The 19,017-nt window shown below is 49.0% G+C and overlaps 1 protein-coding gene across 10 annotated transcripts in view; it reads left to right on the forward strand.

Moving 5' to 3' along the window:
* Positions 1-19,017, forward strand: part of mical2b (microtubule associated monooxygenase, calponin and LIM domain containing 2b) — a 403,033-nt gene that overhangs the window by 205,917 nt on the left and 178,099 nt on the right. For 6 of the 10 annotated variants that reach the window (XM_070899462.1, XM_070899461.1, XM_070899469.1 and 3 more), the window contains 5 exons: positions 2,846-2,961; positions 7,029-7,100; positions 9,893-10,021; positions 15,002-15,124; positions 15,970-16,134. In XM_070899462.1, coding sequence (XP_070755563.1) covers positions 2,846-2,961; positions 7,029-7,100; positions 9,893-10,021; positions 15,002-15,124; positions 15,970-16,134 — 605 coding nt within the window. The remainder of the gene's footprint in view (positions 1-2,845; positions 2,962-7,028; positions 7,101-9,892; positions 10,022-15,001; positions 15,125-15,969; positions 16,135-19,017) is intronic. The other 4 variants (XM_070899467.1, XM_070899468.1, XM_070899463.1 and 1 more) reach the window with 3 other exon arrangements.

Raw genomic sequence — 19,017 nt, forward strand, 5'->3', positions numbered from 1 at the left:
ACCTCGCGGTGATCGTACTGTCAGCCGCGGCTCAGTGGGCAGCACTCTCTCGTCTCGGACTCAAAAGGTCATAGGTTCAAGTCCCCACTCCAGAAACTCGAGCACAGAAATCTAGGCTGAATCTCCAATGCAGTACTGAGGGAGCGCTGCACTGTCGGAGGAGCAGTACTGAGGGAGCGTTGCACTGTCAGAGGGGCAGTACTGAGGGAGCGTTGCACTGCCGGAGGGGCAGTACTGAGGGAGCGCTGCACTGCCGGAGGGGCAGTACTGAGGGAGCGCTGCACTGTCGGAGGGGCATTACTGAGGGAGCGCTGCACTGTCAGAGGGGCAGTACTGAGGAAGCACTGCACTGTCAGAGGTGCTGTCTTTCGGATAAGACATTAAACCAAGGCCCCATCTGCCATCTCAGGTGGATGTAAAAGATCCTAGTGCCGCTATTTCGAAGAAGAGCATTGGAGTTATCGCCGTTGATCTGGGACCAATATTTTTCCCTTAAGCAACATCATTTAAAAAAAAAAGTTGTGGTTTGTTGGAGCTTGCTGTGCAGAAATTGGCTGCTTGCTTCCTACATTCCAATAATTGAACCTATAAATGAATAGTGTGCACGATTACATGAGCGACTAAGCAAGTGGCTCCCCTCCCAACTGTACCGTATCTGAGACCAATGTTTTAGTCATCTCTCATCTCCTTATTTGCACTGAAATTGTTGCTTTGTTACCTCTAGACTGTTCCAACGCACTCCTGGCTGGCCTCCCACATTCTACCGCACGTAAACTAGAGATGATCCAAAACTCGGCTGCCTGTGTCCTAACTCGCATCAAGTCCCGCTCACCTATCACCCCTGTGCTTGCTGACCTACATTGGCTCCCGGTTAAGCAATGCCTCGATTTCAAATTTCTCATCCTTGTCTTCAAATCCCTCCATGGCCTCGCCCCTCCCTATCTCTGTAATCTCCTCCAGCCCCACAACCCCCCCGCCCCCGAGATGTCTGCACTCTTCTAATTCTGCCTTCCTGAGCATCCCTGATTATAATCGCTCAACCATCAGTGGCCGTGCCTTCTATTGCCTGGGCCCCAAGCTCTGGAACTCTCTGCCTAAACCCCTCCGTCTCTTTTTCCTCCTTCAAGGCGCTCCTTAAAACCTACCTGTTTGACCAAGCTTTGGTCACCTGCGCTAATTTCTACTTGTGTCTCTTGATGGCAAATCTTTATCACATAATACTCCTGTGAAGCACCTTGGGACGTTTCACTACGTTAAAGGCGCTATATAAACACAAGTTGTTGCTAAGTTGTGTGGCCGAGCAGCACTCTGGGGCAGTTCATCGACTTTTCAATGGAAAAACAGCGCACTCGGGGAAATCTGAATGTGCTGTGTAACCCATTAAAGGGGCCATGCATCCAACAAAAACAATTAGAAGAACATTACCCGGGATCCGAGTTGACGTGCTCCTTGATTGACTGGATCCAGTTGTATTCTACAAGGCACCCACACCCTCACCCCAGTGTTGTCTGCTTGTGAGAATGTAACAACAACAAATTGCATTTGTATAGTGCCTTTAATGTAGTAAAACATCCCAAGGTGCATCACAGGAGCAATTATCAAACAAAGTTTGGCACAAAGCCACATAAGGAGGTATTAGGATAGGTGACCATAAGCTTGGTCAAAGAAGGAAGATTTAAGGAGCATCTTAAAGGAGATGAAGAAGGGGAGAGATTCAGGGAAGGAATTCCAGAGTTGAGAGCCCAGGCAGCTAAAGACGTGGCCACCAGTGGTAGTGATTAAAAAATTGGGGATGCGCATGAGGCTAGAATTGGAAGAGCGCAGACATCTTGCATGGGTGGGGGGGTGGGGGGGGTGGGGGGAGGCTGGAGGAGATTACAGAGATAGGGAAGGGAGAGGGCCATTGAGAGATTTGAAAATAAGGATGAGAATTTTAAATTTGAGGCATTGCCGGACCAGGAGTCAATGTCGGTCAGCGAGCACAGGGGGTGATGGGTGAGCGGGACTTGGATTGAGAAGTTTCCCCACACTGCATATCATAGAATGACATGGCACAGAAGGAGGTTATTTGGGCCATCGAACCTGTGCCAGCTCTTTGAAAAAGCGATCCAATTAGTCCCACTCCCCGGCCCTTTTCCCACTGCCCTGCACATTTTTCCTCTTCAAGTATTTATCCAATTCCGTTTTGAAAGTTACTGTTGAATCTGCTCCCACCGCCCTTTCAGGCAGCGCGTTCCCGATCACAACAACTCGCTGCGTAAAAACATTCTCCTCATCTCCCCCTCTGGTTCTTTTGCCAATTATCTTAAATCTGTGTCCCTCTGGTTACCGACCCTCCTGCCACTGGGAACAGTTTCTCCTTATTTACTCTATCAAAACCCCTCATGATTTTGAACACCTCCGTCAATTCTGCTCTATGGAAAACAACCCCAGCTTCCCTCGACTCCCCATGCAACCTCCCCCCCCCCCCGAGATGTCTGCAGTCTTCTAATTCTGCCCTCCCGAGCATCCCTGATTATAATCGCTCCACCACTGGTGGCCAGGCCTCCTGTTGCCTGGGCCCCAAGCTTTGAAACTTCCTGCCTAAACCTCTCCGCCTCTCTACCTCTCTTTCCTCCTTCAAGACGCTCCTTTGATCAGGTTTTTGGTCACCTGCGCTAATTTCTATTTATGCGGCTCGATGTCAAATTTTTATCACATAATACTCCTGTGAAGCACTTTGGGATGTTTCAATATGTTAAAGGCGTTTTAGACTGAACATGTATTAAAGATTCTTTTGCAGATGGAAATCATTTATAATGATGCATTGACTTTGGTTGAACAAATTATGTTGGTCTTTTCGCAGCAGCTGTCTTCAGACACGATAAGGAAGGCGGCAACGACCTATCTCGACCTCCATCCAGGCAATCCAATTCGCTCTTCAATGTTATCAACTTGTTGCCAAGGAAACGGAACCCAAAGGTAATGATAACAGGCCCTGCAGTAGACGTGTAAAGTTTGTGGAATTTGGCACAAGGAGAAAGTTCACATGAAATTTGATAGGGTAGACGTAGAAAAGATATTTCTACTTGTGGAGGGAGACCGGAACTAGGGCCCATAAATATAAAATAATCACTAATAAATCCAATAGGGAATTCAGGAGAAACTTCTTCACCCAGAGAGTGGTGAGAATTTGGAACTTGCTTCCACAGGGAGTGGTTGAGGTGAATAGCAGAGATGCAATTAAGGGGAGACTGCATAAATGCATGAGGGAGAAAGGAATAGAAGGAGATGCTGATGGGGTGAGATGAAGAGGGGTGGGAGGAGGCTCGTGTGGAGCATAAACACCGGCACGGACCAGCTGGGCCGAATGGTTGAAACAGGGCTATGGGGAGAGAGTGGGGCAGTGGGATCAGTTTGGGATCGATACAGGGCTATGAGGAGAGAGTGGGGCAGAGGGATTAGTTTGGGATCGATACAGGGCTATGAGGAGAGAGTGGGGCAGTGGGATTAGTTTGGGATTGATACAAGGCTGTGGTGAGAGAGTGGGGCAGTGGGATTAGTTTGGGATTGATACAGGGCTATGGGGGGAGAGCGGGGCAGTGGGATTAGTTTGGGATTGATACAAGGCTATGGTGAGAGAGTGGGACAGTGGGATTAGTTTGGGATTGATACAGGGCTATGGGGGGAGAGTGGGGCAGTAGGATTAGTTTGGGATTGATACAGGGCTATGGTGGGAGAACGGGGCAGTGGGATTAGTTTGGGATTGCTCTACCAAAAAGCCGGCACAGTAATGATGGGCTGAATGCCCATGTGTTGAGGTATTTTTAATAATTGCCAAGTTGCAGTATAGTTGTGAGGCAAGCAACATGCTCGCCCTCTTGTACATTGTATGTGTCTAGAATCATAGAATGGTTAGAGCACAGAAGGAGGCCATTCGGCCCGTCGAGCTCGTGCCGGCGCTCTGCAAGAGCACTTTAGCTAGTCCCACCCCCCATGCCCTTTCCCCGTAGCCCTGCAAGAAATGTTCCTTCAGGTACTTATCCAAGTCCCTTTTGAAAGCCACAATTGAATCTGCCTCCACCATCCTTTCAGGCAGTGCATTCCAGATCCTAACCACTCACTGCGTTAGAAAGTTTTTCCTCATGTCGTCTCTGGTTCTTTTGCCAATCACCTTAAATCCATGTCCTCTGGGTTCTCGGCCTTTCTGCCAATGGGAACAGTTTCTCTCTATCTACTCTGTCCAGACCCCTCATGATTTTGAACACCTCTATCAAATCTCCTTTCAATCTTCTCCGCTCCAAGGAGAACAACCCCAGCATCTCCAGTCTATCCACATCACTGAAGTCCCTCATCCCTGGAAACATTCTCATGATTCTTTTCTGCACCCTCTCCAAGGCCTTCACATCCTTCCTAAAGTGCGGTGCCCAGAATTGGACACAATATACTCTAAATGAGGCCGAACCAATGTTTTATAAATGTTCTTCATAACTTCCTTGCTTGTACTTCTATTTATAAAACCCAGGAGCCCGTAAGCTTTTTTAACCACTTTCTCAACCTGCCCTGCCACCTTCAACGATTTGTGCACATATACCCCCGGTCTCTCTGTTCATGCACCCCCTTTAGGATTGTACCCTTTAGTTTATATTGCCTTTCCTCATTCTTTCTACCAAAATGTATCACTTCATACATTTTTGCGTTAAATTTCATCTACCACGTGTCCACCCATTCCACCAGCCTGTCTACATCCTCTTGAAGTCTATCACTATCCTCCTCACTGTTCGTTACACATTCAAGTTTTGTGTCATCTGCAAATTTTGAAATTGTGCCCTGTACACCCACTTTCAAGTCATTAATATATATCAAGAAAAGCAGTGGTCCCAGTGCTGACCCCTGGGGAACACCACTGTATACCTTCCTCCAGTTTGAAAAACAACCGTTCACCACTACTCTCTGTTTCCTGTCACTCAGCCAATTCTGTAGCCATGCTGCCACTGTCCTTTTTATTCCACGAGCTTCAACTTTGCTGGCAAGTCTATTATGTGGCACTTTGTCGAAAGCCTTTTGGAAATCCATGTACACCACATCAACCGCATTGCCCTCATTTAACCTCTGTTACCCCATCATAAAACTCAATCAAGTTGGTTAAACACGATTTGTCTTTAAAAAATGCTTGCTGGTTTTCCTTAATTAATCCACACTTGTCCAAGTGATTGTTAATTTTGTCCCGGATTATTGTTTCTAAAAGCTTCCTCACTACTGAGGTTAAACTGACCAGCCTATAGTTGCTGGGTTTATCTTTACACACTTTTTTGAACATGGGTGTAATGATTTAGATGAAGGAATTGAGTGTAATATCTCCCAAGTTTGCAGATGACACTAAGCTGGGTTGCAGTGTGAGCTATGAGGAGGACACTAAGAGGCTGCAAGGTGACTTGGACAGGTTACGGGAGTGGGCAAACTCATGGCAGATGCAGTATAATGTGAATAAATGTAAGATTATCCACTTTGATGGCAAAAACACAAAGGCAGAATATTATCTGAATGGCGGCAGGTTTGGAAAAGGGGAGGTGCAACGAGACCTGGGTATCATGGTACATCAGTCATTGAAAGTTGGCAGGCAAGTACAGCAAGTGGTAAAGAAGGCAAATGGTATGTTGGCCTTCATAGCTAGGGGATTTGAGTATAGGAGCAGGGAGGTCTTACTGCAGTTGTACAGGGCCTTGGTGAGGCCTCACCTGGAATATTGTGTTCAGTTTTGGTCTCCTAATCTGAGGAAGGACGTTCTTGCTATTGAGGGAGTGCAGCGAAGGTTCACCAGACTGATTCCCGGGATGGCAGAACTGACATATGAGGAGTGACCGGATCGACTGGGCCTGTGTTTACTGGAATTTAGAAGGATGAGAGGGGATCTCATAGAAACATATAAAATTCTGACGGGACTGGACAGGTTAGATGCAGGAAGATGTTCCCGATGTTGGGGAAGTCCAGAACCAGGGGGCACAGTTTAAGGATAAGGGGTAAGCCGTTTAGGACTGAGATGAGGAGAAACTTCTTCACTCAGAGAGTTGTTAACCTGTGGAATTCCCTACCGCAGAGAGTTGTTGATGCCAGTTCGTTGGATATATTCAAGAGGGAGTTAGATATGGCCCTTACGACTAAAGGGATCAAGGAGTATGGAGAGAAAGCAGGAAAGGGGTACTGAGGGAATGATCAGCCATGATCTTATTGAATGGTCGTGTAGGCTCGAAGGGCCGAATGGCCTGCTGCACCTATTTTCTATGTTTCTATGTAACATTTGCAATTCTCCAGTCTGCTGGCTCCACCACCGTATCCAAGGAGAATTGGAAGATTATGGTCAGTACTCCGCAATTTTCACCTTTACTTCCGTCAGCATCCTAGGATACATCCCATCCGGTCCTGGTGACTTATCTACTTTAAGTACAGCCAACCTTTCTGGTACCTACTCCTCTATCAATTTTTATCCTATCCAGTATTCTCAACAACTTCCTCTTTCACTATGACTATGGCAGCATCTTCTTCCTTGGTGAATACAGATGCAAAGTACTCATTTAGTACCTCAGTCATGCCCTCTGCCTCCATGTGTATGTCTCCATTTTGGTCCCTAATCAGCCCCACCCCTCTTACTACCCATTTACTATTTATATGCTTATAGAAGACTTTTGGATTCCCTTTTATGTTAGCTGCCATTCTATTCTCATACTGTATCTTTGCTCCTCTTACTTCCTTTTTCACTTCCCCTCTGAACTTTCTATATTCAGCCTGGTTTTCTCTTGTATTCTCAACCTGACATCTGTCATACGCCCCCTTTTTCTGCTTCATCTTACTCTCTATCTCTTTCTTCACCCAGGGAGCTCTGACTTTAGTTGAGCTCCTGCCTTTCGTTCCCCCACCTTTCCTCCTCGTGGGAATGTACCTCGACTATACCCGAACCAGCTCCTCTTTAAAGGCAGCCCATTGTTTGATTATAGTTTTGCCTGCCGATCTTTGATTCCAGTGCTGTTCTTAATGCTTTTCTTCCATTGCAGCATGAAAAGAAAAGTGAAGAAAAAGATGCCACGAGCAAGAGGAGGAAGAAGGCCATCATGCAGTCACAGGAGGTCAGTGCGAAGCCGGACAATTGGGACATTGCATTATACAGGCAGCTGCAGGGAGAAACCTGCCTTTGCATCATCGTCTATGCTTTGTGTCTTCTCGCTGTTCCCATTGGGGAGCAAGGTGAAGTAGTGGAAGGAATCACAAGCTCATTCCTTTGTATCATGGAAGAAGTAATCATTCCCATTCCTGGCCAGTTCCAGTCTGTCGTGGGCACCGGCAATGTAGGACACCGATCTTCTCTGTGGGGAAAACCCTCCAGTTACTGAGTGTCATCCAAAAGACAATGGGGCTAAAATTGCCCACTGCCCGAAACGGGTTGCACCCTCCGTTTTGTAAAGCTGGCCGTTGCGAGCTCTGCATACTTTTCACATGTGTTCACTGGGCCACCAGGGAGGGTTTCGGCCGGGCCAGCGGCCTGGTACCCAAGAGGGGGTGCAGGGCTACCTGTTGGCGGCCCGGCCGAACCTGGGGGCACAATTGTCAGCCTGACCTGGCAGTCGGCCGACAATAAAAAGTAAAATGGCGTCGCCGGCACATCACCTCTCCTTTAAGGGCGGCCGCACTGCCAACCAACCAGGCCCAACACGGAGTGCACCGACACAAACAGCTGCCGGGGGCACCGGCCGGCTGCAGCGTCACTCCCCCGGGGCAATTCCGCAAAAGGAGCAATTTCCCATGGGGTAATTTTGGGAAGGGGTCGCCACTGGTCGGTAAGGGGTCGGCACGTGCACACCACGGCGGGAAATCGGGCAGAGCGGTCCCCTACACCCTGAGGAATGGCATTCTGTGCCGCCCTGTGGCCACCACTTTCAGTGCCCAGAGGCCTAATCGGAAAGGGAAATTTCGGCCCCAATATCAGCTCCACCAGAGGAAACATGCAACAGAAGTGTTCGTAAGTCACCAAATGCAGAACAACAGCAGCAACTTGCTTCACTTACTGGTAAATGGGAGGCCATGAATGAGGGATTCAGGAACAGATGAGCTGTGGCTTCAGTGGGTAGCACACGCGCCTCTCAGTAGGTTGTGGGTTCAAGTCCCACTCCAGGGACTTGAGCACAATAAATCTAGGCTGACACTCCAGTGCAGTGCTGAGGTGCCGTCTTTTGGATGAGGCGTTAAACCGAGGATCCATCTGCTCTCTCAGGTAGATGTAAAAGATCCCGTTGCACTATTTCGAAGAAGAGCAGGCGAGTTATCCCCGGTGTCCTGGGGCCAATATTTATCCCTCAACCAATATCGCTAAAACAGATTATCAGGTCATTATCACATTGCTGTTTGCGGTAGCTTGCTGTGCTCAAATTGGCTGCCACATTTCCTACATTACAACAGTGACTACATTTGAAAAGTGCTACTTGTCTGTAAAGCGCTTTGGACGTCCGGTGGTTGTGAAAGGCGATATAGAAATCCAAGTCTTTCTTTTTATTAAATTGTCCCCAAGGTGCTTCACGGGAGCAGGAAGGGACAAAATCTGACAATGAGCCACATGAGGAGATATTAGGGCAGGTGACCAAAAGGAGGCGAGAGACGGAGAGGTTTAGGGAGGAAATTCCAGCCCCAAAGGTCTCGGCAGCTGAAGGCACAGTGGAGTAGAGGGAGTAATGGATTCTCAAGAGGCCAGAATTGGAGGAGCGCAGAGATACCGGAGGGTTGTGGGGCTGGAGGTGACCGAGATAGGAAGGGGCAAGGCCCCAGTGGGATTTGAACCCGAGGATGAGAATTTTAAAATCGAGGAATTGTAGGTCAGTGAGCATTGGTCGGTGTAAACGGGACCTACTGTGCGTTTGAATATGGGCAGCAGAGTGTCTGATCAGCTCCCATCGATGGGGATGGATGATGAGAGGCCATGGAGGAGGGTTTCAGCAGCAGATGAGTTGAGGCAGGGACAGAGTTGGGCGATATTACAGAACTGGAAGTAGGCGGTCTTAGTGATGGCCGGATATGTGGTCGGAAGCTCAGCTTGGTGTCAAACTGCTAGTTGCTCATCAGGGGTATTTTTGGGGGGCTGCTTTGAATTTTCTCTTTTGGATTCGATCAGTTTGTTTCAAATTTGGTGTCCAATTTTGTTTGATAGGCCTTGGGAATAAGTTAAAGCTGCTATGTAAATGCAAGTTATGAAGATAACTTTGGAGAGGGTACAGAAGAACTTTACTGGAAAGGTTCCAGGGATGTGGGATTACAGTTACATGGATAGACTGGAGAAGTTGGGGTTGTTCTCCTTGGAGCAGAGAAAGTCAAGAGGAGATTTGTTAAAGGTGTTCAAAATCATGAAGGGTTTAGACAGTAAATAATGAGAAACTATTTCCAATGGCTGATGGGTCGATAACCAGAGGGCACAGATTTAAGGCGATTGGCCCAAGAACCAAAGGCAACATGAGAAGAGACTTTTTTACGCAGCGAGTGGTTAGGATCTGGAATGTGCTGCCTGAGAGGGTGGAGGAGGCAGATTCAATGGTAGACTTCAAAAGGGAGTTGGTTGAGTACTGGAAGCAGAAAAGATTGCCGGAATATGGGGAGTGGGACTGACTGGATTGTTCTTCTAAAGAGCTGACGCAGACTCGATGGGCCGAATGGCCTCCTCCTGTGCTGTGCTAGTCTATGATTCTACAAGCTGTTGTTTCAGTATCAGCTGTCTAACTTTGCCGGTTTTGTGGCGATCTGTTGTTTACATACTGTCCCGACACTCCTGCCTTGCTGATGGCTCTGCGCTTGTTATCTGTGGGGTTTGGGGAGGGACACCAGACGTTGTGCCTGTAACTCGGATTGTGTGTGACACGGCTCCTGTTTCTCCAACCAGGTGGTGAATCTCAGAAGTGACAGCAATGAGGCGAAAGATGCCGTGAATCAGAACAAGGTCAAGTCGATGGCAACGCAATTACTGGCAAAGTTTGAAGAGAACGCTCCAAGCACCTCACTACGGAGACAGGTGAGAAATGGAGGTGGTGGGGCCCTGGGTTTACAGCACTGTACAGGTGTGTGTGGGATCCCATTGGCCGATCACTGCGTCCGGTACAGGTATGAATGGGATCCTATTGGCCAATCACTGCATCCGGTACAGGTGTGAATGGGATCCTATTGGCCGATCACTGGATCCTATACAGGTGTGTGTGGAATCACATTGGCCAGTCACTGGATCCTGTACATGTGTGTGTGGGATCTCATTGGCCGATCACTGGATCCTGTACAGGTGTGTGTGGGATCCCATTGGCCGATCATTGGATCCTGTACAGGTGTGTGTGGGATCCTATTGGTCAATCACTGGGTCCGCAATTTCTGATGTATATACGATAAATAGAAAACCTGTATAAGATTGTTCCTGCATTACACCACTTCAAAAGCCCTTCATCGACTGTAAAGGGGGTTGAAACATCCGGTGGTCGTGAAAGGCACTATAGAAATGCTTTCTTTACTTTTGTTCATTTTAATAAATATTAAATCCTTGCCACAGGCATGTGAGTTTCAAATCCCTATAATGTACAAAAGGATCATAATACTGTTATTATCAAGGCAATTTAATGTTCCTTAGTGGGTATTAACTATATTTTTGGGCTTGATTGAGTTCAATATCACAAAACAATTTTAAGAGGATCACAGAATCAAGGCAGAAAACCCCACATTTGCAAAGAAAGAAAGGCTTGCATTTCTGTAACGCCTTTCAAAATTTTAGGACATCTCAAAGCGCTTTACTGAAGTATAGTCACTTTCATAACGCGGCAGCCAATTTGTGCACAGCAACCTTCCTCAAACAACAATGGGGTAATAACCAGATCATCTGTTTCTATGATGTTGGTTGAGGGATAAATATTGGCCCCAGGATACCAGGGAGAATTGCCCTGCTCTTCTTCGAAATAGTGCCATGGGATCTTTTACGTTCACCTGAGAGAGCAGACGGAGCCTCGGTTTAACGTCTCATCCGCAAGACAGCAACTCCAACTGTGCGGCGCTCCCTCAGCACTGCACTGGGAGCGTCAGCCTGGATTATGTGCTCAAATCTCTGGAGTGGGACTTGAACCCACGACCTTCTGAGTCAGAAGCGAGGGTGCTGCCCACTTAGGCCATGGCTGACAAGTAAACATATGGTGTTGTAAAGGGGCACTTAAGGTGCTGTTGGTAAAGTTGCAAAACATCCCATTGCGCTCCAGGAGAGGGAGTGGACACCAAATGAGTGGGAGAGATAATTGAAGATATATCTGAGGTGGTCTCGGTTATTTCTAAAGTGAAGAGCAATAGTTAATGAAGAGAATTCTGTCCGAATGGTTAACTTACGATTTCCTTGTACTGTATCTTTATGTCTCCAAAAGAGCATTAATTGGAGGTCAGCAGTATCACAAACTCTGACAGCGGTTACAGGAGCTAAATAATGTCCAAGTGTCTCTGGAATGTTAATGATGAATGTTTCGATAGCACCGTGCGATTGCGGATACCTCAGCGTAACGTTTGACATTGGTCCTCCTGTCAGTGGGATCTTCCAATTGATTTTACACATTTCCCTGCTGTAATGCATTTGTTTCAAGGGTTCTTTGCTTAAGAATTCATAGCAACACATTGCTATTAAGAGCTAGTTAGTTTATTAGCTAAGGTTTAACAATCACACTACACATCAGCAGTTCATCCACCAGGCTCACAACTCATCATCATAGGCAGTCCCTTGGAATCGAGGAAGATTTGCTTCCATGCTTAACATGAGTTCTTTGATGGCTGTACAGTCCAATACGAGAACTACAATCTCTGTCATAGGTGGGACAGATAGTCGTTGAAGGAAGGGGTGGGTGGGACTGGTTTGCCGCACGTTCTATCCGCTGCCTGCGCTTGATTTCTGCATGCTTTCAGCGACTTGAGGTGCTCAGCGCCCTCCCAGATTCACTTCCTCCACTTAGGGCGGTCTTTGGCCAGGGACTCCCAGGTGTCAGTGGAGATGTTGCACTTGAAGGCTTTGAGGGTGTCCTTCCAATGTTTCCGCTGCCCACCTTTGGCTCGTTTGCCGTGAAGGAGTTCCGAGTAGAGCGCTTGCTTTGGGAGTCTTGTGTCTGGCCTGTGAACTATGTGGCCTGTCAGCGGAGCTGATCAAGTATGTTCAGTGCTTCAATGCTCACAACTGCATACCTCATCGTGGATGACCAAGACCCAACTGGCTGGGGTTTTATTGAGTCTTGTGAACATCATGTGACAGGCTAAGCCACTCACAATTCAACAGCTCTACAAACTGGTGAGCATATTCACAGGTGCATACAGTACAACACGTTGTATCCTAACTGTACAATCTGTTACCGGGCAACCTGTCCAGCTGGGGAGTGTGGTCCTTGAGCGCAGGCAGTCCCATTCTCGAAGCCAAGACCAGGACAATAACAACTTGCATTTGTACACCATTGTAAAACATCGCAAGACACTTCACAGAGAATGAAAAGTAAGAACTAGCATTTCTATAGCGCCTTTCACGACCTCACAACGTCTCAAAGTGCTTCACAGCCAATGAAGTACTTTTAGAATGTTGTCACTGTTGTAATGTAGGAAACGCGATAGCCAATTTGTGCACAGCAAGCTCCTACAAATAGCAATGTGATAATGGCCAGATAATCTGTGTTTTAGTGATGTTGGTTGAGGGATAAATATTGCCCCAGGGCACTGAGGATAACTCCTCTGCTCTTCAAAATAGTGCCCTGGGATTTTTTACATTCACCTCGGAGAGCAGACAGGGCCTCGGTTTAATGTCTCTTCTGAAAAATGGCACCTTCGACAGTGCAGCACTCCTTCAGTACTGCACTGGGAGTGTCAGCCTGGATTATGGGCTCAAGTGTCTGGAGTGGGACTTGAACCCACAACCTTCTGACTCAGAGGCGGGGGTGCTACGGCTAAGAAAACTGGATGTTGTGGCAAAGATGGAAAGAGTATGGGATGGGGGGGGTGGGGTGGGGGGGGGTTGACCAAAAACGTGCTCAAATGATGGGTTTTTAAGGAACATCGTAAAGGAGTTGGGAGGTAGAGGGGTTTAGGGAGGGTATTTCAGGGTGTGGGGCAAGGTGGCTGGAATCAAAGGAATGCAGAGTTTAGCGGAGGGGTTGTAGGACTGGAGGAGGTTATATGGATAGAGAGGGGCGCGGCCATGAAGAGAGTTAAACACAAGGATGAAAATTTTAAATTGGAAGGGTTGGAAAGCTGGGAGCTAAGAGGGTGGATGCAATGAATCAGTGGGACTTGGTGTAGGTTAGGATCTGAGTGGCAAAGTTTTAGATAACCTATTTTTTTATCATCACTCTTCGAGACGTGGGTGTCACTGGTAAGGCCAGTGTAATGCATGCACCTGTGAGTATGCTCACAGGTTGGTCGAGCTGTTGAGTTGTGAGTGGCTTAGCCAGTCACGTGATGTTCACAAGACTCAATAAAACCCCAGCCAGTTGGGTTCGGGGGATCCATGATGAGGCAAGTGGTTGTGAGCCTGGTGGATGAACTGGTAATGTGTCGTGTGATTATTAAACCTTTTGCTAATAAACCAACTAGTTCTTAATAGCAATGTGTTGTTATGAATTCTTAAACAAAGAACCCATGAAGCAAATACATTGCAGCCGATATTTATTGTCCATCTCTAAAGAGGGCGGAGGAGAGCGTTGAAGAAATAGATTCCGGATATGATAAAGATATCGATGGCTCTGTGACCGATAGGTTGAGGCAGGGGGCGGAGCTAACACTTGACCTCTAACCTTTCTTAATTGCTGGTTTGTTTTTTGAATTCTGCAGGCCTGGAGGATTGGAAAGAGTTTGATTAATGCTTTTCCTCATTGTAGATAATCATGATTCAGAACTCTAAGACCTGTTATAATCTGCAGGCTTGAGATAAATGGGAATCAACGGTAACAAGAACAACACCTTGCATTTATATAGCACCTTTGATGTAGTAGAATGTTTCCAGAACGCTTCACAGGAGTGTTATCAGCCACAATTTGACATCGAGCCGCATCAGGAGATATTAGGACAGATGACCAAAATTCTTGGTCAAAGAGGTAGATTGTAAGGAGCGCCATAAAGGAGCAGAGCGGAGAGGTTTAGGGAGGGAGTCCCAGAGCTTAGGGTCCAGACGGTTGAAGGCACGGCCACTGATGGTGGAACGATTATAATTGAGGATGAGCAAGAGGGAAGAATTGGAGGAGCGCAGAGATCTCGGGCGGTGTGGGGTTATAGAGATAGGGAGGGGCTAGGGCCATGGAGGGATTTGAAAACAAGGATGTGAATTTTGAAATCAAGGCATTGCCAGTGTAGGTCAGCGAGCACAGGGTTGATGGGTGAGCAGGACTTGGTGCGAGTTAGGATATGGACAGCAAAGTTTTGGATGAGCTGAAATTTACGGAGGGTGGAAGATGGGAGGCCAGCCAGGAGAGCGTTGGAATGGTCGGGTCTAGAGATAACAAAGACATGGCTGAGAGTTTCAGCAGCAGACGGGCTGAGCCAGGGTTGGAGACGGGCGATGTTACGGAGGTGGAATTCGGTGGTAGATGCAAACCCTGACCTCCATGGAATGTATCTATTGGACCAATGGAGACACCAAGCTTGGATACACTGGCATCCCAGACCATCGCCTGCGTCCGCTTCTCTTTCTTCAATAATAAAAACAGAAAATGCTGGAAATCTCAGCAGGTCAGGCAACATCTGTGGAGAGGAAGCAGAGTTAACTTTTCAGGGGAAATCTTAACTCTGCTTCCTCTCCACAGATGCTGCCTGACCTGCTGAGATTTCCAGCATTTTCTGTTTTTATTCCAGATTCCAGCATCCGCAGTATTTTGCTTTTGCATTTCTCTTTCTTCAAAGCTGATACCTTTCTATGTTTGCTTGAAATCATAAAAGTCACCGAGTCGCTCTTGATTCCTCTCCTTTCTCGATCTTTCTTCATTTCTCCTGTCTGTCACGTAACATGCAGATATCGCTGCCTCCTCACGTAATGAAACCACCACTGCCCCCATCTCCTGACAGATACACCAATCCTCGCTTTCTACATCCTGATGACCAAACTGGGGCTGCTCTCTGTTCACGGACAAGGCAGGTACGGAGACCAGTTTGTGATGTATTAACCGCGAGAAACCGAATGCATGGAACGGTTTTATCCTTGCCCCTCGCTGATCCATATTTCTGTTTCCTTGAATGCATTTTTGTGGCATCAGTACAAGCCACATTAAAATTTGAAAACCTTCCCCGACTGCAGATGATTCTTAAGCGTGCCGTGCATGGATGGTGCTTAGAAGGCTTGAGTCTTTCATTTTTATACTTAAAGCAGGAATATATGGCTAGTGAGTTCTACCCTTGACTCAGCCCAGATTGTTTACATTCTGGGATGTACAAACCAGATTGGCAGGATATTTAGGCATAAATTGACAGAATGGGTACAATTTTGGCCGTGATTACCACAGGAAATTCCATCCCCTTCTGTCTGCACGCAATATTCCTGTTAGAAATTCCTATGTTGACATTTAGAACAGGTGCTTCCTATGTAAACCATTACATGTCACGTTGTAGTTACACTTTCCTGCCAGTGGAGGCACTGCAGTGCCATCATTGGCAGGAGATTGTAATTGCAAGTGTCACCAGCTACGAGAGGCAATTGGCATCATAAATGTGGACATGAGAATTTATAATGGAAATGTTAAAATAAGGACCAACTGTATGGCTTTAAAATGGCAACTGAATTATGTTTAGCTGCCCTGGTCCAATTATCTCCTGCCCTCTGACTCCACTTCACCTGAGGATGGCACTTTGGTCCTGAGCTCCGATGTGCAACATCAGAAAGCTCGGCTGCCGTGTGTTCCTATCGACTTGCTTTTCTGTAGTGGTGGTTAGTGCTGGGTTTAGTTATTTCTCACGGGTTAATTCTCTTGTGCTCTTTGTTTGTAGTCCGATCTAGCAGCCCGTGCAGAGCAGGTAATCAGAGAAGCAAAGTACACCAAGGAAGCCGAGAGTCAGGCAGGGGCTTCCAAACGTCCCAGTGTGCATCACTCAGCCTTTGCCCTCTCTGGTGTTCTCCAACGCCTTCAGCGTCTGGAAGAGAGACTCGAGCAGGTGACGAGTTGCTGTCCTCCCCTCTCCTCCCCTCTCCCCTCCCCTCCCCTCCCCTCCCCTCCCCTCCCCTCCCCTCCCCTCCCCTCCCCTCCCCTCCCCTCCCTTCCCTCCCCTCCCCTCCCCTCCCCTCCCCTCCCCTCCCCTCCCCTCCCCTCCCCTCCCTCTCCTCCCCTCTCCTCCCCTCCCTCCCCTACCCTACCCTCCCGTCCCTACCCTCTCCTCTCCTCTCCTCTACCCTCCTCCACTCCTCCTCTTCTCTCCTCCTCCCCTACCTCCTCTCCCTCCTCTCTCATCTCTCCTCCCCTCTTCTCCACTTCATCTCTACCCCCTCCATCTCTCTTTTCCCCCCCTCCATCTCTCTTTTCCCCCCCTCCATCTCTCTTTTCCCCCCTCCATCTCTCTTTTCCCCCCTCCATCTCTCTTTCCCCCCCCTCCATCTCTCTTTCTCTTTCCCCCCTCCATCTCTCTTTTCCCCCCCCTCCATCTCTCTTTTCCCCCCCTCCATCTCTCTTTTCCCCCCCTCCATCTCTCTTTTTCCCCCCCTCCATCTCTCTTTTCCCCCCTCCATCTCTCTTTCCCCCCTCCATCTCTCTTTTCCCCCCTCCATCTCTCTTTTCCCCCCCTCCATCTCTCTTTTCCCCCCTCCATCTCTCTTTTCCCCCCCCTCCATCTCTCTTTTCCCCCCCTCCATCTCTCTTTTCCCCCCCTCCATCTCTCTTTTCCCCCCCTCCATCTCTCTTTTCCCCCCCTCCATCTCTCTTTCCCCCCCTCCATCTCTCTTTTCCCCCCATCTCTGGCGGCCTCCCCCTCTTTCCTCTCTTTTCCCCCCCTCCATCTCTCTTCCCCCCCTCCATCTCTCTTTTCCCCCTCCTCCATCTCTCTTTTCCCCCTCCATCTCTCTTTTCCCCCCCTCCATCTCTCTTTTCCCCCCTCTCCCTTTTCCCCCATCTCTCTTTTCCCCCCCTCCATCTCTCTTTTCCCCCCCTCCATCTCTCTTTTCCCCCCCTCCATCTCTCTTTTCCCCCCCTCCATCTCTCTTTTTCCGCCCTCCATCTCTCTTTCCCCCCCCTCCATCTCTCTTTTCCCCCCTCCATCTCTCTTTTCCCCCTCCATCTCTCTTTCCCCCCCTCCATCCTCTTTTCCCCCCTCCATCTCTCTTTCCCCCCCTCCATCTCTCTTTTCCCCCCTCCATCTCTCTTTTCCCCCCCTCCATCTCTCTTTTCCCCCCCTCCATCTCTCTTTTCCCCCCCTCCATCTCTCTTTTCCCCCCCTCCATCTCTCTTTTCCCCCCCCTCCATCTCTCTTTTCCCCCCCTCCATCTCTCTTTTCCCCCCCTCCATCTCTCTTTTCCCCCCTCCATCTCTCTTTTTCCCCCCCTCCATCTCTCTTTTCCCCCCTCCATCTCTCTTTTCCCCCCTCCATCTCTCTTTTCCCCCCCTCCATCTCTCTTTTCCCCCCCTCCATCTCTCTTTCCCCCTCCATCTCTCTTTTCCCCCCCTCCATCTCTCTTTTCCCCCCCTCCATCTCTCTTTTCCCCCCTCCATCTCTCTTTCCCCCCCTCCACTCTCTTTTCCCCCCCTCCATCTCTCTTTCCCCCCTCCATCTCTCTTTTCCCCCCCTCCATCTCTCTTTTCCCCCCCTCCATCTCTCTTTTCCCCCCTCCATCTCTCTTTCCCCCCCTCCATCTCTCTTTCCCCCCCTCCATCTCTCTTTCCCCCCCTCCATCTCTCTTCCTTCCCCCCCTCCATCTCTCTTTTCCCCCCTCCATCTCTCTTTTCCCCCCCTCCATCTCTCTTTCCCCCCTCCATCTCTCTTTTCCCCCCCTCCATCTCTCTTTCCCCCCTCCATCTCTCTTTTCCCCCCCTCCATCTCTCTCTTTCCCCCCTCCATCTCTCTTTCCCCCCCTCCATCTCTCTTTCCCCCCCTCCATCTCTCTTTCCCCCCCTCCATCTCTCTTTCCCCCCCTCCATCTCTCTTTTCCCCCCCTCCATCTCTCTTTTCCCCCCTCCATCTCTCTTTTCCCCCCCTCCATCTCTCTTTTCCCCCCCTCCATCTCTCTTTTCCCCCCTCCATCTCTCTTTTCCCCCCCTCCATCTCTCTTTTCCCCCCCTCCATCTCTCTTTTCCCCCCCTCCATCTCTCTTTCCCCCCCTCCATCTCTCTTTCCCCCCCCTCCATCTCTCTTTCCCCCCTCCATCTCTCTTTTCCCCCCCTCCATCTCTCTTTTCCCCCCCCTCCATCTCTCTTTCCCCCCCCTCCATCTCTCTTTTCCCCCCCCTCCATCTCTCTTTCCCCCCCCCTCCATCTCTCTTTCCCCCCCCTCCATCTCTCTTTCCCCCCCCCTCCATCTCTCTTTCCCCCCCTCCATCTCTCTTTCCCCCCTCCATCTCTCTTTTCCCCCCTCCATCTCTCTTTCCCCCCCCTCCATCTCTCTTTCCCCCCTCCATCTCTCTTTCCCCCCCTCCATCTCTCTTTTCCCCCCTCCATCTCTCTTTCCCCCCTCCATCTCTCTTTTCCCCCCTCCATCTCTCTTTCCCCCCCTCCATCTCTCTTTTCCCCCCCTCCATCTCTCTCTTTCCCCCTCCATCTCTCTTTCTCTCTCCCCCCTCCCTCCATCTCTCTCTTCCCCCCTCCATCTCTCTCTTCCCCCCTCCATCTCTCTTCCCCCCTCCCCCCCCTCCATCTCTCTTTTCCCCCCTCCATCTCTCTTTTCCCCCCTCCATCTCTCTTTTCCCCCCTCCATCTCTCTTTTCCCCCCTCCATCTCTCTTTTCCCCCCTCCATCTCTCTTTTCCCCCTCCTTCTCTCTTTTCCCCCCTCCATCTCTCTTTTCCCCCCTCCATCTCTCTTTTCCCCCCCTCCATCTCTCTTTTCCCCCCTCCATC

The sequence above is a fragment of the Pristiophorus japonicus genome, chromosome 14, assembly GCF_044704955.1.
Source record: "Pristiophorus japonicus isolate sPriJap1 chromosome 14, sPriJap1.hap1, whole genome shotgun sequence".
In the NCBI taxonomy this organism is placed as follows: Eukaryota; Metazoa; Chordata; class Chondrichthyes; family Pristiophoridae; genus Pristiophorus; species Pristiophorus japonicus.